General features: G+C 54.1%; 1 protein-coding gene across 8 annotated transcripts in view; it reads right to left on the reverse strand.

Annotated features, from left to right (window-relative positions):
- MRTFA (myocardin related transcription factor A) overlaps window positions 1–12,473 on the reverse strand; it is a 212,892-nt gene that overhangs the window by 9,640 nt on the left and 190,779 nt on the right. For all 8 annotated transcript variants that reach the window (XM_042993350.1, XM_042993349.1, XM_042993347.1 and 5 more), the window contains 5 exons: window positions 10,029–10,084; window positions 7,646–7,721; window positions 5,725–5,886; window positions 1,741–1,916; window positions 1,072–1,206 (listed from right to left, as the gene is read on the reverse strand). In XM_042993350.1, the coding sequence (XP_042849284.1) occupies window positions 1,072–1,206; window positions 1,741–1,916; window positions 5,725–5,886; window positions 7,646–7,721; window positions 10,029–10,084 (605 nt within the window). The remainder of the gene's footprint in view (window positions 1–1,071; window positions 1,207–1,740; window positions 1,917–5,724; window positions 5,887–7,645; window positions 7,722–10,028; window positions 10,085–12,473) is intronic.

Raw genomic sequence — 12,473 nt, forward strand, 5'->3', positions numbered from 1 at the left:
TCGCTGCCTCCTCTGGGATGGGGAAGCCACACACTCGAAACTTCCTGCCAGCAGCAGGGCCTCGGGGGGCTTTGCAGAGATGGTGCACACAGGGTGGGGACACCACACAGGAGGTCACCAGGGAGCCCCATAAACAGAAAGGTAGCAGCCGGAGGCACAGCAAGGACTCGGCTCCAGTGAGGGAATGGGAACCTGGATGGCTCCCAGGCTGGGAGCAGCAGCAGAGGCACGCGGCTGGCTCCAGCCAGGGCAGCGTGTGTGTCAGGGGGCAGATGGTGAGATGAGAGGGAGAAGCAGGCGGGGCAGGAAGGAAGGGAAGCTGCCCCGGGGTTGAGGGGGACAGCAGAGGTGCAGGCGTGGAGAGGCAGCAGTCTGGAGCGAAATCCCGGAGACCCTGAAGTAGGAGGCTCTGTGGGACAGGGAGGACGGACCCTGGGTCGTGGGGCTGCTGAGCTCCATGAACCTCAGTGCCCCACACGGTGTCCCCCACACCAAGGTCCCCCAGGAGGTGTCTTGGGGATTGGTGGTCAGCCTTGCCCCCCAGACATGTTAGGTCAGGTCTTGGAGGAAGAGAACAGAAAATGCCCCGGGGCACCTGGCTGGCTTAGTTGGTTGAGCATGCAACTCTTAATCTTGGGGTCATGGGTTCAAGCCCCATGTTGGGTGTAGAGATTACTTAAAAATAAAATCTTAAAAAAAAAAAAAAAAAAAAAAAAAGCCCAAAGCAGCCCCTGTGTGACCTGGCGCCCATCATTTCCCTTCTCAGTTTTGTCACTCCTAGAGCAGACTCCGATTACTGCCTCATGTGGTGTCAGTAGACCAGAGGGGTTGGATGGGGGTGTGTTTTCACGGGCAGGGCGGAATAAGAGCCACTGTGCTCAGGAAATGGCAGTTATGAGGGTGACAGCCAGCGTCCGCAGAGAGAAGAGGAGAAACTCCCATGTTACTTCCGTGACTTATGTTGGTGCACTCCCCCCGCCCCCCACCCCCAGCTGGCCCCGCACTGGGATGAAATCACGGCAGGGCTTGGAGGGGCCCGGGGAGGGGAGGGCAGCTGCTGGGGACCTGTACCTTAATAAGCGTCGGGGTGGGCTTGGCAGGGGGGGCTGTGGTTCCATTGGTGAGGCTGGGAGGCAGAGGAGGCTGCTCTGCCAGGAAAAGTGTTTCTCCGGAATCCGGGCCCACTGGGAGCTGAGACGACACCACCTGAGAAAGGGCTGGAGGTGAGGACAGCCTCCCTCTCCCGCTGCCCCAGGGGGCACGGCCATTATCAGGGGGTCCATCCCAGCCCTGCCCTGCCTAGAGGCGGCTACAGGCATCTCCTCCAGAGCCATCACGGGCAGGCGGCCACCGGTGGGCAAGATGGGAGGCGGGGTGAGAACCCGGCCCCCAGGGCAGGGTTGAGGGAGCTGGAACATGGAGACACAGAGGGCAGTGAAAAGGCCACTGAACTGAACTCGGGAGAAGCAGGCTGTTCCGACTGGACGCAGGGACAGGCCAGGGAGGCTCAGGAATCTTGCTGCAAGGCAGCCCCAGCCCGGGACCACAGGCTGGCGAAGTCTGGCCAAAACGGGGCCCGCTGCCGACGCCTCCCCGCTCCCCACCGCTGCGACTCAGGCAGCCATGGACATCCCCAGCTTCCCCACCACACCTGGCCCAGGCGAGACCTCACCCTGGGCAGCTCCAGCAGGTCTGGGGCCCTTGGGGAGCAGGGAAAGCATCCAGCAGGGGCAAGCTCACCTGAGTGGGGGATAGGGTGGTGGCACTGGACAGTGGCTCGCTGACTCGGGCTTCCAAGGGGGACGGCGCCGAGCCCTGGGACTCGTGGCTCGCAGGCTGCTCAGGGGATAAGGCATCACTGCTGTCCTCATCGAAGGAAGAGCTGTCCGCTACTTTCGGGTAATTCACCTGGCCCACTGAAAGCCAAAGCCATGGTGAGAGTCCACCTCCAGTGCCCGCGAATGGGAAGGGGGGTTGTCCCCGCAAGGTGCCCACTCTGGCCCCTCCCCACCCCCAGCGAGGCCGACGTGAGAAAGACCAGCAAAAGAGCTCCAGGAGAGCGCCTCATCAGGACCCCCAAACAAAGGCAGGAAGAGTGCTGGCTACTAAGCTATCAAGTGCTCCCTTGCTTTTGACTTCACTGTGTCCAGTCCCCAAGGTCAAGCCCTACTTTCCCTCCTTCCCTGCCTCCCTCCATCCTGCAGCCTCCTTCATCTCATCTGCTTCCCTGCTGTTAAACGCACTTCACTTCCATCCTATGGTGGCACAAAACTCTTCTCTTCCCCCAGAGGCTTGTGGACCCTGCAATGAGGGCTCCTCCCCGGGGCTGCCTCCACTTCCTAAAGGGCAGGCACAGGCTAAGGGCCTCCCGGAAAAGGTACACCTGCTTGCACAGGTGAAACAGGATCACTGAAGTACAGTGACCTCCCTTTAGTGGCCTGTGACTCCCGGAGACCCAAGATCTGGCAGCAGCGGCCACCAGAAGAAAAGCCCCCCTGCCGGCTAGAAATGCCCTGCCCCGTGGTCAGGGCCCCTGGCCGCCTCAAGTGCACGTGCTCCTGGGGCCAGGCTGTGAGGGAGAAGCAGGGGGAGCAGGGCCCTCGTGTGGAAACGCCAGGACACAAAAGGAAGGAGACAAGCAGGTATTTCACACGATTCACATCACAACCACCCCCTCAGTGCCGCTGGGGGAAGAGGTTCTGCGCTGGTCTGCCATTCACACGGGAGGGACTGAGGCAGCGGTCACAGCACGGAGGTGAGCTGTCGGGCATGTCTGGGGAAATCTGCTGTGGTGGAAAGACCACAGATGAGGAACAAGAACACACTAGTAACTCTCCCAGCAGACTCTTCCTCTCCGGGGCCACAGCCTGAGGCTCTCTGCTCCCCTGGGACCAGGGAAGGATGTGCCTGAGCTTGAAGCTCCGGAGCCCGGGATGCCCATCGCTGGGCTGGCTCCTGTCCTCCGGCAAGGCTGGCTCCTACACTTCCTTTCATCTGCCCTGGAGGGGGCCACATGTGCAGCACACGGGGGAAATGGAGCCCCGTTACTGTCGTGTACTTCAGGCCAGTCACACATCTAGATTTCTCCCACTTCCTCCCAGCAGGGAGACACGCCACGGGACAGCAGCCGCACGACACCCAGCACCGGACGGCGGAATCCCGGACGGAGGAGCTTCGGCTCCACCCCCGGGGACACTCCAAGCGGAGGGAGTGGCCGGCCACACCGGAGAAGCCCAATGACCAGTGTGGGCCAGGGTCCCCGCGGAGTGCATTCCTCTCCCTAGGGTGGCCGGGTCTGGGCCAGGTGCAGGGTGTGGCGAGACAGAGTCCCCCCCGCCCTCTGATTTTGGTCCAGTCGCCTCTGCTTGAGGGAAACACAGACGCTGAGGAGAGGCTCAGGGAGGACTTCTTGGAAGAGAGATCTTGCCATGAATCTTACAGATCAGCTGGGGGTGACCTGGGGGAGGGATGTGCGTGTGAGCACGCGAGCGGCAGCCGTGTGCTGGGAGTGGCCGTGGGGAGTGTGTGGGGAAGACAGCGGGAGGCCAGCCTCTGCAAAGCCCCTGTCAGGCCCCCACCTACAGCGGGCCTCAGGACTGCCGGGGCTCCCTCCCCACTCTCCACGGCCAGCTTCTCCTCCTCCTCCACAGACCTGGCCTGAGTCTGTCCCCTCCCATCCTCCCATCTCCTCCTCTGACTCCTTCCTCTCAGCCACACACCTGCATCGATTTCTCCTCCCAGCCCACCCTCTCCCTCCCCCTTCCTTCTCCGCTCACTTCTTGAACAAACGGCCTGCCTTTGCTGTCAACGCTTCCTTGCCACCTACTCATTCCCCAAAACCCACAGGATCTGGCGTTGGCTGGCAAATGCTCCTTTCTCTCAAGTCACCACTGGTCACTACGTACCCCGTCCTCAAACAAACCACGTCCTAACACGCCCACGGGCCGCTGCCCATGCTGTCCCCGTGCCTGGAGTGTCACGTACGCTCCCCATTTGGCAAAGGTGGACCCCAAATGTGCCGTACTGTCCGTGACCGCTCTCCGGGCCTCACCACCGTGCCCATCGCTGAGAGGACGCCTTCTCAGCCGAGCTCGCACTGCACCTGACCCACCATCACCCCACGTCGTCCGCGACAGCAGCCGCCCTTCTGTGAGGCTCCCCAGGCGCCAAAGACTGTGCGGGGCCCTTTATATCCATCACTCTGGACCTGAAAACTGTCCCACAAGCCAGGTGACTCAGCTACTAGGTCACAGGACCGTGACCTTCTCACTACGCAACGCTGGCACCTGACCAGGGGCCAGACTCAGAAATCACTCGTTCATACATCAGTCTCCTCTCATTGTACTGAATTCTTTGAGGGCAGCGTCATATTTTGTTCATCTCTGTAAACTGCAGAACGTTACACAGGGCCAGGCACAATGCCGACTCTCAGGTTTCGGCTGGCTAGAGAGCCCAGAACTGACCGTCACCTAAACGCGGGCCTGAGATTAGGGGCTGTGTGGAATCTGGTGAGGACTGGGCAGGAGAACACGGAGAGGAGGGGGGATGAATGCCAGGGCGAAGCGGTGAACTAAGAGGGTTACCGGCACCAATGGCAGAGGGGCTGCTGGGGCCCAGGGTGTGCAGCCCCCGGCACGCCGGCTGCCTCCGACCTTGTCAAACCACTTTCTGCGGTGCAGACAAGGCCCCGGAAACCAAAGTCTCCTCTGACCCAGGGCTCAGGGCCCAACTCAGCCTGGGGCCCTGCCAAAAAGATCTAACTGCTTATAACGAAGGGAGCAGTTGCGCCCCCTCTCCCTGGTGGCACAGCTACCTTCCAGGGGCAGGAACGCACGGCCTTGCCCAGGACCAGGTCTCGGGCCCACTGTAGCCCAGGAGCCACATCGGTGCTAACAGTTACCAAACTCTAAAGGAATCCGGTCCGAACACCTGCCCATGGCACACGAGGCCCTGGCACGTCCTGGACTCTGCCCACCTCCTACCTCCCGTCTCAATACCCCCTCCTCCAGCTCCCCGCCCGGGCTGCTCCTCACCTTGCACAGCTCTCCCCTGGAGCCCGCAGCGCCTCTCTCCCCGAATATACTTTAATTCCTACTCATCCTGCAGCCCTGGACTTGGCCGTCACCTCTTCTGGCACCACACCCCACTGTCAGGGCCTGGCTGGGGACCCTCCTCTGTGTGCCCAGCGTAGCCAGGGCTCTCTCCGGCACAGCTTCTGTCTCTGTCTTGCTGCTGCCTGTTGACCTGCTGGTGTCTGCTCCTAGGCCTGAGCTCCATAAGGGCGAGGGGCCTGCTCTGCTTTGTGGGGCTGCGGTCCTAGCACCTAGCACACCTCTTGGGTCAGTCAGTATTTGCTGAGTGAAGTATCTGTGGAAAGTGCCACTCTCTGAGAGAGACTGCACTAAGACAAAGAGACAGTAAGGCACAGATTTCTAATTCCTGGCATCTCCGTGGGTTTACACACATCAGCCCCCCGTGGGAGAGGACACAGCCTCTGGGTATGCAGAGATGAAGGTGGACAGAGGTGCCTCTGTTGTTTAGTTACTCTGGTGTGACCCCTGAGGCCGCTGGCACTGCCCCAAGCTAACACAGCCTGTTTCTTGGGCCCTCACACTCTGCACCTCAGTTCCCAAGTCAAAGCCGGAATCAAACAGCAAGAAGCCCAGAGCCCCTCCTTCTGCATCTGGCCTGCATGTCCACGCAGGGCGGCTGGGGCCTCCTCACCAATGATGGCTTCTTTCAGGCTGGACTCCACAGGCAGAATGTTCTTCTCAACCAGCTCCATAGGGCCCGGTCTCTGTGCAATCTTCTCGTTGAGGTCATCGGCCAATCTGGCTCTCTTCAGCTTCAGCTGCTTGGCCTGGAGGGAAGGCTCGGCCGAGGTCTCTGCCCGTGGGAGAGAATGGAGTGCAGGAGGATGTAGGAATGGACCTGGCTCTACCCTGGGAGCTCCAGAGCAACTCTCCTTCCCTCTGGGGAAGGAGCAGAAGCCATCAGGATGCAGAGTGTCCCAGGCAGAGAAGGGCGGCCCAGCCTGAAGTTCTACGTGGACACAAGAAGGGGCCCCGAACTGCAGACAGGGCATGGGCACACCTAGCAAAGCTCACCGGGCACAGGGGGCTACAAAGCCGAGAGCACAGCAGACAATGAAGTGTGTGCCTCATCCTCCCTCAAGCTTTCTGTGTTACAAAGGCAATTCAGTCTCTGCTGGGTCTCAGTGTCTCTGTCAACACAATGCGGTGCTCGGACTAAGAAAAGTTCCTATCCAACCCCAAAGTTGGCTCAAAACTGAACAGGGGTGCCTGGGTGGCTCAGTCGGTCGAGCGTCTAACTTGATTACGGCTCAAGTCATGATCCCAGGTCATGGGACCAAGCCCCAAGTTGGGCTCCGTTCTGAGTGTGGAGCCTGCTTAAGATCTTCTCTCTGGGGGGCACCCGCGTGGCTCAGTCGGTTGCGTGTCTGGCTTCGGCTCCGGTCATGATCTCACAGTTTGTGAGTTCGAGCCCCACATCGTGCTCTACGCTGACAGCTCAGAGCCTGGAGCCTGTTTTGGATTCTGTGTCTCCCTCTCAGTCTGCCCCTCCCCTGCTCATGCTCTCTCTCAAAAATAAACATTAAAAAAAAATAAAAAAAAAGATTTTCTCTCTCTGGGGCACCTGGGAGACTCAGTTCGTTGAGTGTCTAACTCCAGCTTGGGTAATGATCTCGTGGTTCATGAGTTCAAGCCCCACAAGAGCTTGCTGCCAGTGTGGAGCCCGCTTCAGATCCTCTGTCCCCCTCTCTTTCTGACCCTCCCCCACTTGTGCTCTCTCAAAAATAAGTTAAAAAAAAAAAAGATTCTCTCTGGGGTACCTGGGTGGCTCAGTCAGTTAAGCCTCTGACTCAATTTCGGCTCAGGTCATGATCTCATGGTTCGTGAATTTGACCCCTGCATTGAGCGGTGCAGAGCCTGAGGATTCTCTCAGAGGTGAGGATTCTCTCTCTCTCCTCACCTCTCTCTGCTCCTCCCACACTTGCTCTCTCTCAAAATAAACAAACTTAAAAAAAAAAAAAAAAAAAGGACGCACTGGTTCTTTAAAAAAAAGATTCTCTCTCTCTTCCTCTGCCCCTCTCTAATGCTCCTGCACATGCGTGCACGCTCTCAAGTAAATAAATACAGAACAACAACAAAAAAGAATGGAGTCACAGTGTTTTCAGCAGCCAGAATTGCTCCTTCACTAGAATGTGGAAAGAAGTGTGTGATGGGGTCTGGCGGAGCATACCTGCCATGGGCCCACTTGCGTCACAGAGGTCTGAGTGACTGCTGAATGAAGGCACGAGTGAATGAGTGGAGGAGAAGAGACAGTAACTGCATCTTTAAAAGATTCTGGAGAACAGGCCTCATACCAAGGGGAGACAAGATCCGGGGCCACCACCCAGCCAGAGGAGAAAAGGGCAAGCCGGCATGAGAGAATGTGACTGCTGCTTTGGGAACTGTCAGAAGCAGTGGTGGCTACCACAGTCCTGCTGTTTTACCGTGCTAAGGCTCGGCTTACCCACTGTCGCCAGAAATGGGAGTGAGAAGACAGAGGGAAAAAGACATGTGGGTGATGCATGGTGAAAACAGCGAGGGTAAGGGGAGGAAGCATTTCCGGCCTAACACACCTTCCAAAATATGCATCCTGACCAGCTCCGATCTCTCCGGCCGGGAACGAATCTTCCGTTTCAGATAGTCCTCTGTCTACAGAAAAAACACACCAAGAAGATCTCACATCCAGGATACAAGTTATGGAATGGACAGAACCAAAAAGCAGCCGTGGCTGCTGTGTCTGTGGTTGGTCACCTCTGTAGGCCCCCCTGATCTCAGCCTGGAGCCTGCAGGGTTCTGAGGCAAGGGGAGTTCTGGGGGAAGGGGCACATCCATTTCCAATGCACCTGCCCAGGGCACCACCCATCTATCCAGACTATTTGTCTCTCTGAGGCTGAACGCTAATTTTTTCTTAAAAGTTTATTACTTGTACTATCATAAAAGTAATAACTATGTTCATCAAAGAAAATTTAGAAAATTAGAAAGTGAAACAATAATAAAAAATTTTAATCACCCACTTAGTATTTTGGGATATTTATTTCTTCCATTCTTCCAGGCAGAAGATGTCTAATTTTAAAGAGTTGTAATTATACTGAATATAATTTTATGCCTTGTTCAAAAAAAGGTAGCACTGTATGATCTCATGAACATTTCCCACTCATTCTGAGTGGCCGCCATATGGAATACTAATTCTGATACACGGTGTCATAGCCCTAGTTCCCTGAAGTCCAGTGTCCTCATTTCGGCATCTCTGCAACTCCAGGTGAACTAAACCATTCCCGTGACAGTGTCCGAGCCAGCACATGCCTGGTGCTTGTGTTCTAATGTACAGGTGGCCCCAGATCCATCTGACTCCAGAGTCTATGCTCTTAACCTCTGCACCAGAATTTTTCAAACCATAGGTCAAGACCATTACCGGGTCAAAACCAGCACAGGGCAGGCTAAGACAACACAGGACAGGACAAGGTCGACGAGGGCGGAAAATAAAAAACCAGAGCACACAGTGTGTGGTAAAGGTGAAGACTTGGTGCTCCGACTGGGCAGCCCTGTGCCAGCCCTGGGGTGGTGCTGAGCTCTTTAGGAGACGGTTTAAAGTGGCTGTGGGCTCTGGGCCTATCGCTCTGCCCCATCTGCAGAGGGCAACTGTACTGCCATGGCTGCTGCAGGTGGCAGAACAGGTGTGGACACCACAAGTCTTCTTTTCTAAGCCACCTGAAGTTGGGAACAGTGGCCAAAGCCAAGGCAGAATACGGCACTAATTAAGAAAATATGTGGCATCCACAGGCCAAAGTTTGAGTCCCAGCTTTGCTACTTACTAGCTGTGTAGCTTAGTTAATCTCTCTTAGCTGCATCTATGAAATGAAGACAAAGAGCACCTAATTCGTAAGAGCGGAGGTGGGCATCAACCACAAAATGATGTCGTGCTGCTCACAAAAGTACTCTGTAAAATAAGAGCTGTTCTAATCTGCTCCAATGAACTCCTTGCCTACTGAGAAGCAGTCCAGGTAATGGCACCAAGTCTTACTGCAAGTGGGTTGGGGGCATGGGCAATGCCATCGCCCCCCCACCCCTGCCGTATTCTCCACTCCTCCCAGTAACTCCAACGGCACAGTTTGTTGCTGCTTTGTTCTGTGTCCATGACCTCATTCTTCCCGCTCACTCTAAGAATTACTCATAATTCTTGTTAGAAATTAAAAAAAATAAAATAAAGACAGTAAGAAAGTCTTAGAGGTAAATATTTCAGTCTCTGAAAGAGTTGAGAGTCTTAAGGATCCATGGCCTATAGGGTCCTCTACTGGGAGGTTCTCTTTCCTTGCCTTTTTGTAAAAGAAAAAAGTGAAGGGGTAGAGGGGAAGCATGTTCTGGTGACTTCCCCATCTCTGCCCACACTGGGCAGCAGAATATCCCCCTCAGGTCCCTGAGGGAACTGAAACTGAGGGGGGACAAGGCGGCAGGCCAGGTGCAGCAACATGAACTGGGGCTCAGACAGGGGCCCTGCTTCTGCCTCCACAGCCTTGAGTGGACACTGGCTACTCTGGGCAACAGAGACCTTTTCTGTCCCTCGGAATGCCCGTCCTGGAGAGGTGTGGGCAGTGCAGCCACAGACTCGGGAGGACCAGCCCTCAGCAAGCTTTTCAATGGCTGCTGTTCGCGTTCTAACATCCACAAAAGGTGAAGTGGAATTAAAGACGGGGAAATACCGGCGGTCTCCAGAGCCACAAGAGGGAGGACTGCTAATCATCATATACCCTTAAGTGCAGGAAAAGAGAAATTCTGATCCCGTTTTCAGATCTTGCCACAAGGTGGCTGGGGTGGGGACAGAATAGAAAAAGGCAGCGCCTCCGGTCTAGAACGAGGTGAGGGCTGGCCCCAGGGCGCACTAGACTGGAAGGAATACAGCAGCAATACAATGGGCTCTGCAAATGCACTCTGGAGGCCCCTGGGGAAGAAAGGTCTTACCCTGGCCCGCTCCAAGCTCCTTCTCTGCTCATGAAACGCAGCTGGACTTTTCAAAGCTGTTGAGAAAAGAATCATAAAAGAATTACTTTTATGAAGCATCATGTGCACAGCTATAGTTTACGGTGGAGAAGACATTTTAATTCAAGTTAATTTTAGAAATACTAATTCTTATCAGCGGAAGTGAAGAAGAACATGGCACCTGAGTAAGCACATATCTTTATGGTTCAGTTGCCCCATTAAAACAGTTCTGGTTACTTTATTCCTAACGAGAACAGTCACTACCTAAGCCTGGGCTGTATAAAGTGCAAAAATGGAATATAGCTTAAAAAAGTAACCTGGAGGGGCGCCTGAGTGGCTCAGTTGGTTGAGCATTCAACTTAGGCTCAGGCCATGATCTCATGATTCATGGGTTCGGGCCCCAAGTTGGGCTCTGTGCTGACAGCTCACAGCCTGGAGTCTGCTTCGGATTCTGTGTCTCCCTCCTCTCTCTACCCCTCCCCTGCTTGTGCTCTGTCTGTCTGTCTCTCTCTCTCTCGAAAATAAATAAATAAATGTTAAAAAAAAAAAAAAAAAGTATCCTGGACCTGTTACCAGACTGTTAGCTGCACAATCCTTATTGATCAATCTTCCAAGAATGCCTGCTGGGCCCCACCTCACTCTGGGAGGAGCACAGCCTCGTGTGGGGTCCACCTTACTCCTTCAACCTCATTAGGACTCCCAAAGTGACCAAACTGAACAGGGCAGTTACACCAGAAAGACCTAGGTCTCGTTGGGTGCCATTTCCTTTTTCACTTCAGCTAAAATGACCTTGAATTTCATCTCTAAGGACTAAAAGAATTTCACAGTGACTGTCTGGTTGACCCTGGTGCACACAGCCAGCAGCTGACAAGAAGGGCTCACTACAGGCCCTGTCGAGGACTCAACTGTGGTCTGAATCTACCACCACACAGCCCACAGCTCTCGACTCAGCAAACAAGGCCAAACCAAGACCAAATCTCCTCAAATGTGGCATCATGAAGACGGTTTTGTGTCAAACACTTGGCTATAAAGACAAATGAGGAGTTGGGACACCCTGAGGGTAAGAGGATGAAAAGGCCTGACTCACTTCAAGTAGGGAACAATAGCAAGAGCAGAGAAATTTACAAGACCATGGTCAGTTTCACTTCTGCTGCCCTAGAATTTCGGAACAGCTGTGAAACTGTGTGTGGAGATAACTTTTGCTAGGCTGCTGGCTGTGGTAGGAGTGCAGGCATACAGAGAAGCTAAAAGTAGCAGGAGCACAGATATGACCCTATCCTGCCTGGGCCTTTGTGCTTCCTCCCCCCATCCTGCTCCTGGGGGCTGGGCCTCAGCAACAGCAGTCCCAGAAGAAAGATCTAAATGTCCCAGCAGTACTTATTTAAAAAACAAAACTTTCTTAAATCTTAGGATAAAAAAGAATCATTAAAAAAAAAAAAAAAAAAAATCAGTTAAGAGCCTACCCTGTTTTCTAACAGCAGGGGGAGCTATAGATTTAACAAATAATCTCTAAGGAAAAAACAGCACAGGCTCCTTCCCCAACCTACCAGAGCATTCCAAGGCACTATCCAGGCTATCCCAGCTCTGATCTGGGGTAGTCTTGAGCAATTTAGTGGGTAAGCAGACAGCTCCTGCACCTGCTTTCGCTGGGTAAAGCTGGTTCAACTTCAAAACCAGTCTCCAAAAGCCCTGACATGTAGAAATCTGGTACTGGGGTGTGATGGACCACTCTCAGAGGGCGTATCACAGGGATGAGACAATAAGTACAAAGAATCAAAGTGAAAACTCACAGTGTCTGCCCCATCCCACCCCCAGCTTCCTCTCTTATTTCTCTCCATAGCACTCATCACCGAGTGACATTCTCTACAGTTAACAGCACACATCTTTCTAACTTGTTTATTATCAGCCTCCCACCATTGGGACAAGTTCCATCAGGGCATGTCTATTTCCTTTGTTTCTGACAGTATCCCCAGTGTCTAGATTGCCTAGCATGTAATTCATTCGATAAGTTAATGAATATTCTTGTAAGAAATGGAAACAGAGCATACAGTAGTGACAGGAAAGCTAGACGGGTCTGTGGTAGAACTCTAAGCTTTCACTTGAACAGCCAGAATTTTGGTTCTCATCTGGGTTCAAAACATAGAAGTCCTGGATAGAAAATCGAGGCGTCTGTGGTCTTTTCCTGTTCTACCAATCACTACCGGTGTGACACAGGGGACTCCTTCCCAGTTTTCCTTTTCTTCTTCTGGAGAGTGAGAATCTGCCTACCTCTCGGAACCCTTGTAAGAATCAAATAAAAGTGGGTGCTCTGAAGCCAGTGGTGCACACACACATTAACGTGAGGTGCTGCTGTCACCAAACCCAGTGATGTAGCTGAATCATGGGTTCAATTCCTACACACACCTGCTAGTTTTGGTATCACAGCCA

Source organism: Panthera tigris, chromosome B4 (genome assembly GCF_018350195.1).
Source record: "Panthera tigris isolate Pti1 chromosome B4, P.tigris_Pti1_mat1.1, whole genome shotgun sequence".
Lineage (NCBI taxonomy): Eukaryota > Metazoa > Chordata > Mammalia > Carnivora > Felidae > Panthera > Panthera tigris.